The following is a 19,635-nucleotide window of genomic DNA, read 5'->3' as shown; positions in this document are numbered from 1 at the left end:
AAATTTATTTTAGCCAGTGATAGTAATTGTTATATTTCTTTACTTTCATCATCATGTAATAATTATAACAAAAAATATTTTTTAGTAGATTCTGGAGCATCAATATCGGCATGTACGTATAAACATGCTATAGAATGTAACATTCCAATCCATAAGGAGAATGTAACAATCAACGGTTTAGGTGGAAGTGTACAAGCAATAGGATACTTATTTTTACCATTAACTTTTAATAATGAAACATTCAATCATAAGTTTTTTGTTTTTCAAAATTTACCAATTAAAGGAAGTGGAATTTTAGGCCGTGATTTTTTAAATAGATGCAAAGCTCAATTAGACTTCAGTAAAAATACTTTGACATTATTTATTAATTCGAAAATTACTTTACCTTTAATAAATACATGTAATGTTATTTTTGAGATCCCAGCTAGAAGCGAGTCAATACATTTTATACATACGGACATTAATGAAGATTGTGTCATATTATCTCAAGAAATAAAACATGGTATATTTTTAGCAAGTTCCATATGTTCACCAAAAGATGGATTGATTCCTGTTAGAATACTTAATGTTACTGAAAATGATGTTCAACTCACAGAAATAAATCCAAAAATTGATAAAGTTAGTAACTATAATATTTGTGAATTTGAAAAGTCAACGACCGATTCAAATAGAGTGAAAAAACTTTTCTCATTAATGAAATTGCAACATTTAAATATTGAGGAACAAAAAACTATTGAGAACATTTGCGCTAAATATTCAGATATATTTTACCTCCCTGGTGATAAATTAAGTACTACTGATGCATACACACATACTATTTCTGTCAAACCTAATACAAATCCAATCTTTTCAAAACAATATCGTTTGCCATACTCTCAAAAGGACGAAATTAAACGCCAAATTGATAAAATGTTAGAGGAAGGGATAATTGAACCTAGCAAGAGCGATTGGTCTAGTCCAATACTGTTAGTACCTAAAAAATCAGATTCAACAGGAGACAAAAAATGGAGGCTTGTCGTAGATTATAGGAAATTGAATAATCAGATTGAAGACGATAAATTCCCACTACCAGATATTACTGAAATTCTGGACTCGTTGTCAGGTAGCATTTATTTCACACATTTAGACTTGCATCAAGGATACTATAATGTTAATTTAGATGAAAACAGTAGAAAATTTACAGCTTTCCATTCAGGACAGTATCAGATGACACGTATGCCAATGGGACTTAAAACTAGCCCAAGTTCATTTTCCAGAATGATTACATTGGCAATGGCTGGTCTAAATTATGAAAAATGTCTAATTTATTTAGATGACTTAATTGTTTTTGGCCGTAATTTAACAATTCATAATAAAAATTTACAAGATGTTTTTGAAAGATTACGTCAGGTCAATTTAAAATTGAACCCAGTAAAATGCGATTTTCTTAAAAAAGAAATTTTGTATTTAGGTCATGTGATTTCTAATGAAGGTATAATGCCGGATCCTGCAAAAATATCTGCAGTACAAAATTATCCAGTTCCTACAAATTCAGACGAAGTAAAAAGATTTGTAGCTTTCACGAATTACTATAGAAAATTCATACCAAAATTTGCAGAAATCGCATATCCTTTAAATAAATTAACTAGAAAAGGCGTACCATTTGAATGGAATACCGAAAGTCAAAACTCTTTTGAAAAACTAAAAGAACTACTAATAAGCCCACCTGTGTTACAGTATCCCGATTTTTCGGAACAAAATAAATTTATAGTACAAACTGATGCTTCAAATAATGCTATAGGAGCAATTTTATCAAACAAAAATGGACGACCAATAGCTTATGCTAGTAGGAGCTTAAATAAAGGTGAAAAGAATTATCCAGTGATAGAAAAAGAATTGCTAGCAATAGTATGGGCTGTGAAGTATTTTCGTCCATATTTATATGGACGCCCATTTAAAATACTGACAGACCATAAACCACTAGTATACTTGTTCAATATGAGAGATCCTTCGAGTAGGCTCATGAAATTTAGAATCATATTAGAGGAATATAATTTTGAAGTAGAATATGTTAAAGGTTCTGAAAATGCAGCTGCAGATGCATTGTCTAGAATCACATTAAATGATTTAAAAGAAATGCACGAAAGTGTTATTAATGTTATGACAAGAGCGGGCGCAAGAAAATTAAATAAACTAGATTCATCGGTAGATATGGATGCTTTAGACTTGAGGCCTGATCAACCAAAGGTCGTAAGTACCCATATAAGACCGAAAGAATCAGTAGAATTAAAACTTATTGATATTAAGGGACTAAAACAATTTAAAAAAGAGGGAATTATCACAAAAGAAAATAAAATATTATGCTATATTGAAAGTAAAAGAACAATTTATGTGAAATTTCTAGATTCTCAATCACAAATGACGCGAGGCGAATTTGTGAGAGATTTAGATAATTTTTGTAATTTATTAAAGTTAGAAGAAATATACATATTAAAGAGTAAAGATAATGAAATTTTTATAGAAAAATTATTAGATAAAATAAAAAACGATAAGAATAGGTCCGGACCGCGTATATGTATTTTAAGTAATGTAAAAAGAATTGAGAATAAACATGATAGAAAAATAATTTTAAATGATTTTCATCTCTTGCCTAGCAGTGGCCATGCTGGTATGAGAAGAATGTCAAACAACATAAAGAAATATTATTTCTGGCCTGGTATTGATAAAGATGTTAGAGAATTTGTAAAACGTTGCGACAGTTGTCAACGTCAAAAACATTCAATACCAAAGAAAGAACCAATGGAAATTACTAGTACAGCGCATACTGCATTTGAAAAAGTATTCTTAGATCTTGTTGGTCCTTTGGAAAGAGATAATGATAATTATTCTTATATACTAACGTGTCAATGCGAACTGACAAAATATGTAGAAGGTTATCCCTTAATTTCCAAAAAAGCTGATGAAGTAGCAAGATCGTTTGTTAATAATTTTATTCTCAGGTATGGTGTGCCAAAATGTATAGCTACAGATAGAGGGAAGGAGTTTTTATCAGAAATTTTTCAAGAGGTATGTAAATTATTAAATATTAAACAACTCAACTCAACAGCCCACCATCACGAGTCCATAGGAGCTCTGGAAGTCACTCACAAACATTTGAATGCGTTTCTACGTATTCAAACAGAGAATCACCCGGAGATGTGGAGTAAGTGGATTCCTTTTTGGTGTTTCTCTTACAATACAGGAGTTCATACTGAAACAGATTTCACCCCGTACGAGTTGGTGTTTGGTAAGAAATGTTCTCTCCCTAGTAATCTGACAAATGATGTAGAACCTCTTTATAATTATGAGAGCTATCCACATGAATTGAAATACCGTTTGCAACTTTCTCAAAAAGAGGCTAGAAATAATTTGTTAAGAAGTAAGATAAATAGAAAGTATGTGTATGACAAAAATATTAATCCTGTAAGCTATAAGGAAAATGATTTAATTTTAGTAAAAAATAATACACCTAGTAATAAATTAGATAATATATATTTAGGCCCTTATAAAGTTATTAAGGACATACCACCAAACGTAGAGATAATAAATAAGTATGGTAAAATAGACATTGTACATAAAAACCGTACAAAACCTTATTATAAAACGTAAAAAATAGATTATATTTTATCAATTTGACTGTAAAAAAAAAATATATTATATAAATTCATTTTTTTTTCAATAAGTGCGGTGATGTGAGGTTAGACTAAGTACCTATTTAATCTTCTATTATGTTAATCTTTGTACCACCTATATAATTGTGTTATTCCTTCAAATATAGTAGTATTATTCGAGCATTCACTCGTTTCATTTACCTGACTACGTCACACCCTTATAATCAAAAGCCCAAAAAGACTTGAATAAATTAAATAAATGGTTCTTGTCAAATTTACTTACAGTAAATGCCGATAAAACAAATTATGTCGTATTCACTGCAAAAAACAAGAAAATAAGTGAACCAATACAACTTAAGATAAATGACATAGAACTTAAACAAAAAACTAGTGAAAAATATCTTGGACTCAATTTGGATCACTACCTTAACTGGAATAAACATATAAATTTAATCAAAGCTAAACTAACCTCATTAACCGGTACTTTGCGTGGAGTAACAAATTGCCTTCCACATAAAATAAAACATCTAATTTATAACTCCCTAGTAAAACCGCATATAGACTATTTGATTGAGATCTGGGGTACAGCAAACCAAACTAATTTAAAAACAATACAAGTAGCTCAAAATAAACTTATAAAATGTCTTTTTAATTATGACTTCAAAACACCTACTGTTAATATATACAAAAATACAAAAATAATGACAATAAGGCAAACATACTTATACTACACATGCCTGTTAATATATAAAATTATAAATAACCATGTCCACACACTAATATCTTTCCGTAGAAAAAGTGAAATACAAAAAATCAAACTACGCAGCGCAAACCATTTAATACTACGCACTCCAAGAACAAACTATGGAAGATTTAACATACAATATGAAGGAGCGAAAATGTATAATAACCTACCAAAAGAGATGAAAGGAGTAAAATCAATAGCTATTTTTAAAAGAAAACTAAAAACATATATACACGATTTTTATAATTAACAAACTTACATCACCTTGCGGAAAACAAACAAATATAATATTACAAAAAAAAAAAAAAAACAAACTAAATTCATTGCTGACACATCTAGAATAAAGTAATCCTTGTGTTGCCGGGCGCGATCGCTTGCAGTCGATGACGAAGTCGACGTCACTCCGTAGCTCCGTAGATCTACCCTACTATTTTTTTTTCATATTTATTATTCTATACCCTCTGTGTCGAGGCTATTGGTTTTTTATATTTATATTTATTTTGTATAAAATGCATGCCCATACTTTATATAAATATTGTTTTCTCAGTAAGTGATTTATTTTATGTAAATCTTATGAGAATAAAGTTATTCTAAACCTAAACCTAGGTATTGATTAATAGAGTCAGGAATGAAACTGATGACAAAATATGGGATGCTCAAGCGGGATTTCAAAAGGGAATGAGATGTACTGATCAGGTCTTTGCCTTGCGGTGCATAGCCGAAAAGTTTTTGGCCAAGAGTCAAAAAGTCTATTGCACATTCGTAGATCTGGAAAAGGCCTATGACAGAGTTGAGAGGAATGAATTGTGATCAGCACTTTCTATACATGGGGTGAGCAGTCTCTTAATACGAGCACTGAAAGCCTTATATGAGGATTCGAGTGCTTGTGTCAGGATAAACGGAGTGCACACTGAGTGGTTTAAGATTGAGAAAGGCGTTAGGCAAGGATGTGTTGTGTCACCGTGGCTGTTCAACCTATTTATGGATAGTTGTTTGACAGATTTGAAAGAGTCTGAAAGTGGATTAATGGTGAATGAGTTACTCGTCAAATGTCTGCTCCATGCCGACGATCAGGTTATACTGGCGTCATCAGCGGAAGTGTTACAGGAGATGGTAAACTGTATGCATGAAGCTTTAAAAGAGAAAGGAATGAAAGTGTACGTAAGTAAAACTAAAACACTGGTTTTTGAAATGGAGAAAGAAATGACAGCATGTAATATTTTGATTGGAAGAGAAAAAGTGGAGCAAGTGAAAGAGTTTGTATATCTAGGATCAAAGTTTACATCAGATGGCAAGTATGATAGTGATATTGAAAGGAGAGTGAACGCGGGGAACATGGTGAATGGAGCTTTGCATGCCTATATGAGCAGTCAGAAACTATCCAAAAAGGCTCGACTGGCTGTGCACAGGGGCATGTTGGTCCCGACATTAATGTATGGGAGTGAAAGTTGTGTATGGCAAAAGAAGCATGAAAGCAGAATAAATGCAGTGGAAATGAGAGCGTTAAGGAGTATGATGGGTGTGAAATTGAGTGACAGGATAAGGAACAGCGTGATAAGGGAATGTTGTGATGTGAAAGAAGATGTAGTTACAGGAATAGAAAAGGGTATGTTAAGATGGTTCGGTCATGTGGAGAGGATGAATGAAAGCAGGTTGACTAAGCAGATATACAAGGAGAGTGTGGAGGGAAAGGTCGGAGTGGGAAGACCTAGACGAACGTATCTTGATCAAATTAAGGACGTCCTGGTAAATGGTCAGGTCAAAAGTACCCGAAACCGCCGAGCTTGTATGAAGAGAGTTATGAATGTGGATGAAGCGAAGAAAGTATGCAGAGATCGTGGCAAGTGGAAAGAGGTAGTCTCTGCCTACCCCTCCGGGAAATTAAAACGGGGAATTAAAACAAAAAACGTCGCCAAACTGCTTCTACACAAAAAGAATCTGGGCAGATGTGAGTTTCACAATATCCCAAATTTATCAGTATCATGCAGTAACGACGACATACTGCCAACATTTGGAAAACCTCCACATTGATTTCACCGAACGATACCAGGACATTATGAACTTGGAAATACCAGACTGGGTGTTAGATCCGTTTTCAAATGTCAACACAGCAATGTCACCTCAGCTTGAAGAAGAGCTTATAGAATTGACAACAAACGAGGAAATAAAAATCAAGTTCAAAAATGGTTACCAAGAATTTTGGCTACAAAAACCGATCCCGCAATTGTACCCAGGATTGTGGTCAATCGTTCAACGATTCTTGATAGCATTCCCATCGTCATATTTGTGTGAACGTGGATTTAGTGCTGTGACAACACTGCTTACTAAAAAGAGAAATCAGATTGTAATGCTCTTTTATAGTGGTGTCACGATGTAGGATTAGTTATCAATGCAAAAAAAACGAAACTTCTGTTTATTAAATCACCTTATATTAAAAGTCTTTCTTTAAAGGGCGTTATCGCTCATGATCATGAAGGTCTACACTCATATAACTCAACTCAGTGCAGCTGTGCTCCTGTTGACGTAGTAGATTGCCAAACATATTGAGGCCTCCAAATCGGCAGTAAATTTAATTGGTGTAACCACGTAGAATATGTGTGTAATAAGTTACGACAATTTTTGGCAAATATCATAATATTAAAAAATAGGATCCCATTTAAAGTAAAATTAATGTTATATAATTCGCTAGCTGAATCTTATATTCAATATGGTTAATGTAGTTACGGGCGTACATATAAAACTTATTTAAATAAAATTTATGATCTTCAACTAAGAATATTAAAAAATATAGTATCAAATTAAGTTAGATATCAATATAGTGTCGACCACACTTTTTAATACTGTAAAGTATTGCCCGTCCATTTTCAGGTTTAATTAATTACATATATTAAAAAACTGTTATTTTTAACCAAAAATAAACGACAACAAGAACACTCTGTATTCACCCGATCGGTAGCTAGACATCAACTGAGTAGCAAACCGGTTCGCGTAAACAATGAATACAGTAGGCGAACGACTGATTATATTTTTACTACATACATACATATGATCACGTCTTTATCCCTTACGGGGTAGACAGAGCCAACAGTCTTGAAAAGTACTGATAGGCCACGTTCAGCTGTTTGGCTAAATGATAGAATTGAGGGTTGCTAGCCCATCGCCTAAAAGAAGAATCCCAAGTTTATAAGCCTATCCCTTAGTCGCCTTTTACGACATTCATGGGAACGAGATGGAGTGGTCCTGTTCTTTTTTTTAATGGTGCCGGGAACCACACGGCACATATATTGTTACTCGGCTCATAAAAAATTATAGTATCGTTAAGTTAGTACTTATCTTGCGACACAAGTTCACCACTTACTATGGGGCTAACTCAACCTGTGTGATGTTTCCCTTCTTATTAAAATAAATAATAAAGAAATAAATTTTTAGGTAGCTTCTGTTCACGCGCCCTTGCTTTTGATTTTTCGAAAGCTTGTTTTTTAAATAATTGCTATCACTACAATTCAAAAACAGTGTACCTACGAAGACCATATAAGAAAAATGCAGACAGTTAAGAGATACAATATATGATAATTATATAGATAAATATTAACTAAGAAATTTTGGTTTGCAAAAACATAGACAGAATAAACATTAACTAAGAATTTTTCAATATAGTATGTAAATATAGAATTATACAACAATTTAATGTCACTTTAATTGATCAACCTTATGATATACCATTTTTAATTATCATTTAGTTTATTAGGAATGCTTGTTGACTCATACTTCTGTGTAAAAGTATCTAATTTGACCTGTTGTAGAATAGCCTATTGAGTGTAAGGAATCATACATCTGTGTTAAGTGTGAATTAAGTGTTAAATAAGACAAATTGCAGACTACAGACCATAGCAATATATGCTACAGACTACACAGACAGTTACGCTTGACGGCTCTACGATACTGGAACAAATTCAAACGAAATATGTCAAAGTCAATGTCTCTGCGACCGGCGAGAATGTCATTGTATTGGCGACTAGCTGTGCCCGCGACTTCGTCCGCGTGGAATAGTTTAGGCGGTCACGCGTACTAGAAAGAACGCTGGTTCGCCGTATTAAATGTTTCGCTGCAAATTGCTTATAACGACTATATCTCAAAACCTATTCGTCTGATTTATATACTGTAAATGGCAATTTTAGTCTACATAAAAAGCCGAAAGTAATAAACATATTTATTTGGATAAGGATTAATACTGAATTAAAGAAATTGGTTTCAAAATAACTTATGTTTATAATGAAAAAATAATCTTAAAAAAATTACATAAAAGTGGTTATTGTAAGTAAACCTTAAGAGATAGATATATGCTCTCGCGGACTTTTTTGTGGCAAAAAATGAGCACTTCACATCTTTAGTACATTGTTTTACTATATCTTTGTTGGTTTGCGCAGCGTTCGCGTGGAAAGCTCGCAGATGGCCGACTCATTCAATTTTCACCTGCGTTGTTGACGTTTCCCGTAGGAAATCCGGGATAAAATATAGCCTATAGCATTCCTCGATAAATAGACTATCAAACAGTGAAAGAATTATTCAAATCGGTTCAGTAGTTTCTGAGATTAGCGCGTTTAAACAAACAAAACAAACTCTTCAGCTTTATAATATTAGTATAGATACATGTTCACTAGAGGGTTGTAATACATTCAGTCAGAAAAGTATCGGGAATGGATTATTTATTTATGGTTCCAAATTCAAATTTTTGTTTTTTTTGTTGTTGTTAGATTGGCACAACTGTTTTCCATTTTGGCGCGGAGTTTGAGTTGCATCTGTTGTTTACATTAAATACAGTGCTATTTTTAGTTATATCATATCTAGTGTATATTGCTAATTTCATAATGGATAAAAACATCGAACAAAGAGTTTGTCTTAAATTTTGCATTGCCAATAGAATATCGTGTTCGGAGTCACTGAAAATGTTACAGAAGGCTTACGGTGAATCGACTTTATCAAAAACTCGTGCTTATGAGTGGTACAAAGCGTTCAAAAGCGGTCGAGATGTGATGGAAGATTTGCCTCGCTCTGGTAGGCCATCAACGTCTGCAACTGAAGTTAACATCGCAAAAGTGAAGGAAATAGTGACTGAAAATCCTCATTCAACTTTGAGAGAGATAGCCACCGAACTTTCTGTATCTCACGAGTCGATCCGTACCATTTTAACTAATAATTTGGGTATGAAACATGTTGCCGCTCGGCTAGTCCCAAAAGACCTGAATTTTTTTCAAAAACTCAATCGCATGGGAGTCGCTGAGGACATGCTAGAACGAGTCAATTCCGACCCAACATTCATGAAACGCATTGTTACTGGTGACGAGACGTGGGTTTACGAGTTTGACATGCAAACTAGTCAACAAGCTTTGGAGTGGCGCCTTCCAACTGAACCGAAACCGAAAAAACCACGCCAAAGTCGTTCAAAAGTCAAAGTCATGTTGACTGTTTTCTTTGACTATCGCGGTGTTGTGCACTCGGAATTCTTGCCGGAAGGTCAAACGGTAAATAAGGAATATTATTTGAGTGTTATGCGGCGTTTAAGAGAGCAAATCCGACGAAAAAGGCCAGATTTGTGGAAAGAAAATTCTTGGATTTTGCACCATGATAATGCACCTTCGCACAAGGCCATCATTGTGAACGAATTTTTAACCAAACACTCAACAAATACCATCGAGCAACCACCATATTCACCAGATATGGCTCCAGCCGACTTTTTTCTTTTTCCTAAACTCAAATTACCACTTCGTGGCACCCGTTTTCAATCGGTAGAAGACATAAAAGAGAATTCGCGGCGAGAACTGACCTCAATTCCGGAAACAGCGTTTAAAAAATGTTTTGATGATTGGATTATTCGTTGGCGTAAGTGTATCGTTTCTAAAGGAGCATATTTTGAAGGTGATAAAATAAATTTGGATGAATAACAAACAGTTTGTGTATTATTGATCTTTTCCTGCTACTTTCTTGACAGAGTAGTATGACGCACCTTCGGTAGAACAAGGGCACAAATGTCAAAAATTGCAAAAATGAGTTAAGTATACAGAAATGCCTTAAAAATGCTATTTGAACTGGAGGAACAAAGACAGTCATTTAATTCCTTTAAAAATCCGCTAGGCGAAAATAGTGACTTTGTCTTATTGGTGCCTTTTTACTGCTCTCTTGGCTGGACATAGTCTCATTGGTCAGTTGCGCCGTCGGCGGGGAGAGAGGCAGTCGTCACTTGGACCGCTAACGCCGTAAAGGTAAATATGCCCTTTTAATTTTTTGGTTTCTGGAGCGACAATGCCACATCTATTACACTTATGCCTAATTTATAATTTTAAAATTGGAAGGACAAAGTCGTTCAGACAGTTATGCCCTTGTCCGTTCAAGATTTGTTTTATTCCTTGGTCTTAAAAGTAAATGTGTTTTAGTCATTCCAATTGCAATGCTATTTTGCTAGACTTAATGACAATTACGTTTTTGTCATTCCAAATTGCCTTGATTTAATATTATTGTTTGTTATTTAAGTTAATGAAATAAATTTGTATTATTTTTTAATACAAATTTTGTGATAAATTTTCTGTTTATTTATTAGTATTGGTATTTTTATGTATTTACGACTAGTAGGTATGCATTATTTGTGAATTGTGATATGAATAGTTTGTATGATTTAAATTTTAATAAAATTTTCAGAATTTAAAATGGGATCTCGTAGTAAAAAAATTTTAATGATGCTTAACCCTTCTTTGCATGATGATGGAAATTTCAATCATAACATTTAGTGAAGAAAAAAAGGTACTCAAAAACTGTAAACTTTAAATTTGTTGTTGCTGGCAACTTTATAAATGACTATTGCGTACAACGAAACCCTAGTACCAGTCTACTAGAAGAAGAATTACAATAAAAAAAAGAAAGGTCACTTCAGTGTAAATTTCCCAAATGTTAAGGCTATTCCACAATTTCGTGTAATCAATGTGGAGTTAATTTGTGCTTGAATAAAAATAATAATTGTTTTTTAAATTATCATTTAGAATAAAGGAGAATAAGTAAACAATATCTTTTGACTTATTTAGTACTGAGCTATATATGTAACAATGCATAATGATGTAAATTTTCATCACTGTTTTTTAAATAATTCAAATTCTTATTTATACTAGGATTTTTTTAAATATTTTTCCTTTAATCTAGAGCATTAATTACATCAACCTGATTTATTTTAAGAAAATAGGAAAAATCATGCAATGAAGGGTTAATGACGAAAATAATTTGCAAATCAAAGAAACTGACACAAATTCTAATAGATCTTGTCGCGAAGGAGATGTGGGCTCTAACAGAGCAGCAAATTCAATCGAAAACTCGTCAATGTGTAAGTATATTGTTGCTATTTCTTAATTCATATTGGCATGTTACTTAAGTTTTTTATATAAATATATATTTTTTTACAGCTAATAACATGGTTGAAACATGGATAGATATGAATATAAAAAACCAGGGTCCTGTTAAATCAATGGAAGGCATCATTTCAGAAACAACGGATACACCTATTGAATCATTACCGTCACCTCTTCTAGATTTCGAGAATTCTGATGTTGAAAAAATGGAAAATAACAATTTTGGAACAGAAATTTCTCCTGCGGTAAATACTACAGGTAAGATAATAAAACTGCTATACAAATATCTGGATTATTTCATGTGTAAAGTAACTGAGATATTATTCTTTCATCACCTTTTTAGAGGTTGCAAGTGAGCTTAACTCCTCAAAGAGTGGAGATTTTTCACCATCTGAAGGATCAGATTATAAACCGCCACGAACTGTGAAACATAAGAGTATATTTAAAACTAGATCTCCCAAACGTAGCACCTCGTCCAGTTCTTCAAGTTCCAGCAGTAGCTCGTCTAGTTCCAACAGCAGCAGCTCATCTAGTTCGTTGAGTTCATCTGACACTGATAATAGGGGTAATACTGATGAGGCTGATGGTAATACGGAAAGTGTTGAAGTTTATAACGACCCAGGACCCCTTGTGGATACGAGTGAAGATCACACTGAGCAAGTAATTAATAAAAAGCAGTCAAGAAAGCGACAAAAAAATACACAGCAATGGAAACAAGCTGTCTCAAAACGTTTAAAAAATAGTGGCCAAGAATACACGACCAAAAGAGGCAAGATCGCACCAGCGAAATCCATGCGCCCTCCATGCAAAACCTCGTGTCGTCTGTCTTGTTCTACTAAAGTTTCTTTTGAAACGAGGAGTGTGATTTTTAAATCCTACTGGGAATTGGGAACACACCAAAGGCAAAGAGATTTTCTTGCATCATGTATTAAAAAACAAAATCCTACAACCCGAAGAGTCAAGCAAATAACACATTTAAACCACCGAGGAAACCGAACTCAACCTATCATTTTCTGATAAATGGTGAGGAAATCAGGATTTGTAAGACTTTTTTGCTGAATACTTTATGTATTGGTGAAAAAACATTGCGGAATGTAATTGACAAAATATATCAGATATTTTGTTTATAATGAGTCCTGCCGATAATCGCGGAAAGCATAATAACCATTGTAATTTAAGCGATGAAGTCGTGAAATCGGTCCGAAATCATATAAATTCCATTCCTAGAACAGAAAGTTACTACTTAAGGGCTAATACAACCAGGGAATATATAGATGGAAGTTTAACTATAGCGGAGCTTCATCGTGATTACAAAAAGATTCAAGAAACCGCTGGAAAGGAATTTGCAAATTATGATGCCTACTATCGAATTTTTAATACTGATTTCAATCTTGGTTTGTTTATTCCCCGAAAAGATCAGTGCGATGAATGTGAGGCGTACAAAAACTCTAACGATAAGGAACCACTGATGGAAAAATACAAAAAACACCTAGAAGAGAAAAGTTTAAGCAGATTAGAACTAAAACACGACACAGAACAATGCAAAAATAGTGATTCTAATAATATAGTTGCCATTTTCGATCTACAGGCAGTCTTACCTTGTCCAGTTGGCCAGTCATCAGCTTTCTTTTATAAGTCCAAGTTAAATTGTTACAATTTTACGGTGAGGACTCATTTTCTAATTAGTTAATTATAGTGTTAAAATTAATCAATTTATGTTCGAATGTACCTAATGTATATTTTGTTTTAGGTATCCAATATAAAAGACGATACCACAATTTGCTTTTTCTGGCACGAGGGTCTTGGCAAACGCGGCGCCAATGAAATAGGAACATGCCTTTACAAGTTTTTGGAGGATCTTTCTAACAAACAACCAGATAAAGACATAATATTTTATTCGGATAATTGCTGCGGGCAGCAAAAAAATAAGTAAGTTTGTTGCCTTTTATAATACAATTAATTTACAGTAGATTTAGATAAATAGGAGTGATTGTTGTTATAATTCATACTGAACAATATAGGTAGGTAATGTACTTATAATGTAAAGAATTATTTCTACTTGTTTCAGATTCATTTTTGGAATGTATTATTATGCTGTCAACACATTGCCTATAAAGTTAATAACACACAAATTCCTTATTAGGGGTCATACCCAGAATAAAGCTGATGCCGTCCATTCTGTAATAGAAAAAAACGTTAAGCGAGCTAAAAAGGCTGGACCTATATACACTCCAGCAGAATACATCAGTCTTATTAAAAATGCTAAGAAAAAGGGTGTTCAATTTACCGTTAAAGAAATGAATTTTGATTCTTTCATTGATATGAAGCTGTTATCTGAAGATATTAATTTGAATGTAAACAAGGATGTTGAAGGAAATACTTTTAAAATATTGGATACGAAAGCGATCAAATTTATGAAAGATTCAGAGATATACCAATTTAAGTGCAGCTACAAAACCGACGATTGGACAGCAGCGAGAATTCGAACAGGTCGTATCGGTAATAAAAAAAGTGTGAAAGATGTCACACTAAACCAGCTCTATAAGGAAAAGTTACCAATCCCTCACAGAAAAAAAGAAGACATTCGTCAATTGATATCCTCAAATATAGTTCCTAAGTTCTATGAACAATATTTTAACAACCTTTTTTAAGAAAAGGAGAGAGAGCTAGAACTGATTCGTTAGTAAGAAAAAAATAATTGTTATAAAGATATTTTTATATTTTTTAATTAATATTTTTTGAAGTGTGATTCTAAAGAATTTCATTTGCATAACAGTGAATCTTGTTAAAAATAATGTCACTGTTATTTTTGTTATCTTCTATAATTCTATTTTCATTGTGATTCCAAAGAGACACAAACGTGAGATTATTGACGACTGATTAGTAAGACTATAATGATAGTTTAAGTATTATATTTCGTGAAAGTTACTACATTTTTTTTACTTTATAAGAAAATAAAAAGTTTATACGGAAAAACAAGGTATTTTTATTCGAAAATCATCCTAAATTAAAGCTCAAATTTAGTCCTAATTACAAAATAATATACATTTTGGTAGAACAAGGGCACAAATGTATCCCTTCCTTAAAATTAAAATTAATTGAAAAAAAACTAAAAGTTCTTAATTCTTGTTAACTATACGCCTAAAAAGGATATAGTATATAGTTTATATCATGCAAAGAAGAAAAACTTTCGAGCAATATTAACAGAGCAAGACCTCACTGAATGCAATAAATATCTTAAAATAGCTCTCCTGTAAAATAGCAAAAACTGCAATTATGCCCTTGTTCTACCGAAGGTGTATTAGTATTATTTACATAAACATTAAGATGGAATGAGTTAAAGTTTCGGTTACGGGATCTAAAACGGGTGTTAAAATTTAAAAGTGATAAGAGTTGTGGAGAGTCAATTGTGGAGTGCACTATCTTGTGAAGAATAATCAAAGAACTCATTTCACGACGAGATTCTAAGCGACATTGTAGTGAAATAACCTGTCTTTATAGGATCTCAGCCTGCAGCTCAAACCACACCGAAAAGAAATTATCGCTAAAAGTATTTTTTTAACTCTTTCTATTCGCTGACAATGAACGTCATAAAAAGGCGACCAGACAACTGAGTTATATTCCAAAATAGATCTTATCATTGTAAAATATAAGTAAATAAGACTACGATGTTTTTTAAAGCCACGGGTCAATCTTGAAATAAAACCAACTAACTTATTTGCTCTATCAATCATGTGATCATATTGAGCATGAAAGGTCAGTTTGGTATCAAAATATATACCAAGGTCCTTAGCGACAGTTTTAAGATTCAGAACATGACTGTCAAGACTGTAATTATAGTCAATCGTGTGAAATTTCCATGTAAATGTAATAACAAAACATTTTCCAGCATTGAGGTACATTAAATTTTGCTCACACCAATTACTAAGTACACTTAAATCATTTTGAAGTCTAATTGCATCATCATTCGATTGTATGGTGGTAAAAATCTTAAGATCGTCAGCATATAATAGGCAAGGGCTTGAAATTCGTTCCACAAGGTCATTTATGAAAATAATAAATAACAAAGGACCCAAGTGAGACCCTTGGGGAACTCCAGATTTTACAATAACAGTTTCAGATAAATGACCCTTAATGGCAACGAGTTGACGCTCATAGAGAGATAGGATTTAAGCCACTGCAGCAAGTTGCCATGAATTCCATACGCTACCAATTTTGAAAAGAGGACAGAGTGACACACCTTGTCAAAAGCTTTTGCGAAGTCTGTATATACAGAATCAATAACAGAAATTGAAGACGCTCAGCAAAAGCATGACACAAGTAATTTTTATATTCCAATAAATTACTAGTAGTGGATTTATTAGGAACAAAGCCATGTTGACTAGCTGATATGATAGGCTTGAAATGGGAGTATAAAACATCAAGAACCAAGGATTCATAGATCTTAGCAAAGCACGATAATATACTTATAGGCCTATAATTTTCACAACGAGACCTATCACCCGACTTGTAAATAGAAACTATATGTGCCAACTTCCATTTAGTGGGAAAATGGCCCGCCTGGAAAGATCTATTAAACAATATATAAAGCGGTAGGGAGAACTCATTGCTACAATTTTTAATGAATCCAGGTGGTATGCCATCCGGAGGGCCCTTGCTAATTGTTTATTTTTTTGCAGGACATCATTTAAATCAATTGTAAAATAGCTCAAAGTGTCATTATACTTATTCTCTACATTACCCAAAGAAGATCGGGTAGTTTCATGAGATTCGTAGACTGAGCCGAAATACGTTGAAAAGAGTTCACAGACATCCGCTGCATCGGAGGCTGAATCATCTCCAAATCGCATGTTAACAGGTATAGAGTTACCCCCCTTTTTACTGCCCACATACCTCCAAAAAGCTTAAACGTTTGATGCCAAAGAATCCTCAACAGTTGATAGAAACCTATCATAACATTCTTTTATAAGTATTTTGCTTCTATTCCGCAACAATGAAAAAGTATCGTAATCTCGAGGATTACCATTTTTCTTATACCGTTTGTGATATTTAAATTTCTCATCAATACGACTTATTACTGAAGAACTAAACCAACATGGAAATTTATTCGAATGTGATTTACAAAATGGAGTGTGAGAGGATATAATTTTATTGAGAGTGTCATAAAAGGCTTGAGTAGCTGTATCAATGTTGTCAGAGGATAAAACATCCTGCCAGTCAATGGCGGCAAGTTCAGATTTAATAAGGGTGTAATTACTCTTGTGATAATTCAAGCGCTTCCTCTTAGAAGTGTTAATCAATTTAGTATTGTCGGCGTTATAACAGACACTAACATCAACTAATTAAGCAGGGTGATGTCCGGCAAGGCGGCTAAGAACATCATCACTACTGACCCGACCACTGTCCAGGGTGCTCAATACCAAGTCCAAAAGACGATTATTTTTGTTAGGTAAATGGTTAAATTGATACAAACTACAGACAGACAAAGTGTCTGTCGGCAAAATGGCCTTACTATCAGAAGGATGATTTTAAGTAAGTTGGGCTGAATTTGAGACTCTAGTCGAATCCAGACTGAGAACGTTGAAATTACCAACACAAAGAAACTCATTGTCCTCGCCAGTCTGCAAGATAATTTTCTGAAAATACCCTTACACGGCTTATTGGTGTGGAATTTCCAGTACCAGCCGAGGCTGTCAAGGGGTCGGTCTAATTCTTTCTGCACGAATGGCTGAGTGTGTGAATGAGTATGAGTGTGTCAGCCCTCGTCTACTATGGATTAGGCTGAAAGTTGGAATCACTCCGATCTTCGTTCTAGGTGTTTATGCACCGTGGGATGTGGGTTCGAGGAGTACAACAACAGCAAAAAGCGAAAACGAGGTGTTCTGGAATAGTGTAAGAGAAGTATTGAAAGTTACCAAGCCAAGTGAGAAGATTATTATGCTAGGTGATTTTAATGGATGGGTGGGTATAAACCTGATAGATATGAAAAGGTGCTTGGTGCGTTTGGTAATGAAAAGGTGAATGATAATGGAAGAAGTGTATTAGAAACTCAATGTTTCGACGTAAAAAGATCCACACTTACACAAGAGTGGAAGGTATTTTAAAAAGTGTGATAGACTTTGTAATTGTAAACCAGCGCTTAAGAAAGAGTGAAAGTAGAAAATTTGCAAGATATGGATGTAGGTAAGAAGTATATTAATAGACAGAAGGATGAATTTGAAGATTTAGATGAGATGAGCGATATTGAAGATGGTTGGAAGGAATTTAAAGAAAGAATTGTGAAAGTAGCTGTTGAAGTGTGTGGTGTAAAAAGAAGAAGAAAAGGAAAAAATATCAAAAGTGCGTGGATGAAAAAGATGTGCAAGAACTTGTGTAATTAAAGAAAAAAGCATGGCTGGATTTGTTAGCAGCAAAAGCTAACTTAAGAATGCAAGAGGTTATAGATGAGGATGTGAATGAAGCACGTAAGGAATATAAAAAAATGAAAGATTTGGTTAAGAAAGCTGTGATTAGAAAGAAAGAAGAGTATAAAGAGGATTTTGATAAAAGGCTATCAGAAGACTTTCAGTCAAATCTGAAAGTATTCTGGAAATCCGTAAGGTCAGCTCGAGGAAAAACTATAACCAGATAGCTGACTAGGATCAGATGCCAGGATGGTAGCGTTGTGAAAGGAGAAGAATGTGTGCTAAAGATATGGAAGGACTATTTTGAGAGTTTATTTGAAAAAAAGGAAGAAAATAAGAAAGAGTTCTGCTATAGCGAAGAAAGAGAATGAGATGGAAGGCGAAATTGAAATGTTCGAAATTGTGGAAGCACTTAAGAGTATGAAAGCGGGTAAGGCTGCTGGGTATGATAGAGTGTCGGTCAAGATGCTAGAAGCAGGAAAAGGTGTAGTAGCTAGTCATTTGTACTGCCTTTTCAATTTGTGTTGGAGAAGCGGCCGAGTACCAAAAGATTGGTGAAAGGCGGTTATCGTGCCACTTTACAAAGGAAAATGGTCACAGATGGACTGCAAAAATTATTATGGTATAAGCCTGCTTAGCATCGTCGGCAAATTGTATGCTAAGGTATTGATTAATAGAGTCAGGAATGAAACTGATGACAAAATATGGGATGCTCAAGCGGGATTTCGAAAGGGAATGGGATGTACTGATCAGGTCTTTTCCTTGCGGTGCATAGCCGAAAAGTTTTTGGCTAAGAGTCAAAAAGTCTATTGCACATTCGTAGATCTGGAAAAGGCCTATGACAGAGTTGAGAGGAATGAATTGTGGTCACCACTTTCTATGCATGAGGTGAGCAGTCTCTTAATACGAGCACTGCAATCCTTATATGTAGATTCGAGTGCTTGTGTTAGGATAAACGGAGCGCACACTGAGTGATTTAAGATTGAGAAAGGCGTTAGGCAAGAATGTGTTGTGTCACCGTTCTCACACTCGTCCGCTGTTCAACCTATTTATGGATAGTTATTTGACAGATTTAAAAGAGTTTGAAAGTGGATTAAGGATGAATGAGTTACTCGTCAAATGTCTGCTCTATGCCGACGATCAGGTTATACTGGCGTCATCAACGGAGGAGTTACAGGAGATGGTAAACTGTATGCATGAAGCTTTAAAAGAGAAAGGAATGAGAGTGTACGTAAGTAAAACTAAAACACTGTTGTTTGAAATGGAGAAAGAAATAACAGCATGTAATATTTTGATTGGAGGAGAAAAAATTGAGTAAGTGAAAGAGTTTGTATATCTAGCATCAGATGGCAAGTGTTATAGTGATATTGAAAGGAGAGTGAACGCGGGGAACATGGTGAATGGAGCTTTGCATGCCTTTATGAGCAGTCAGAAACTATCCAAAAAGGCTCGACTGGCTGTGTATA

General features: G+C 34.0%; 1 protein-coding gene across 1 annotated transcript; it reads left to right on the top strand.

Annotated features, from left to right (window-relative positions):
* The first annotated feature begins 11,827 nt into the window (after positions 1-11,827).
* LOC132904066 (osteocalcin 2-like) lies at positions 11,828-13,698 on the top strand. The gene is made up of 3 exons (XM_060953997.1): positions 11,828-12,023; positions 12,109-12,425; positions 13,516-13,698. The coding sequence occupies exons 1-3, from the start codon at positions 11,828-11,830 to the stop codon at positions 13,696-13,698; spliced, it is 696 nt and encodes a 231-aa protein (XP_060809980.1).
* Positions 13,699-19,635: the final 5,937 nt, after the last annotated feature.

This window comes from Amyelois transitella, chromosome W (genome assembly GCF_032362555.1).
Source record: "Amyelois transitella isolate CPQ chromosome W, ilAmyTran1.1, whole genome shotgun sequence".
NCBI lineage: Eukaryota > Metazoa > Arthropoda > Insecta > Lepidoptera > Pyralidae > Amyelois > Amyelois transitella.
The sequence above is the reverse complement of the archived record's forward strand: the minus strand, read 5'-3'. Positions and strand labels throughout refer to the sequence as shown.

Coding starts and splice junctions, on each gene's coding strand:
- LOC132904066 (XM_060953997.1), top strand. CDS start 11,828: ATGGTTGAAACATGGATAGATATGAATATAAAAAACCAGGGTCCTGTT. Junction 12,024..12,108: donor TCCTGCGGTAAATACTACAG/GTAAGATAATAA, acceptor TCACCTTTTTAG/AGGTTGCAAGTGAGCTTAAC. Junction 12,426..13,515: donor GTGAAGATCACACTGAGCAA/GTAATTAATAAA, acceptor ATTTTGTTTTAG/GTATCCAATATAAAAGACGA.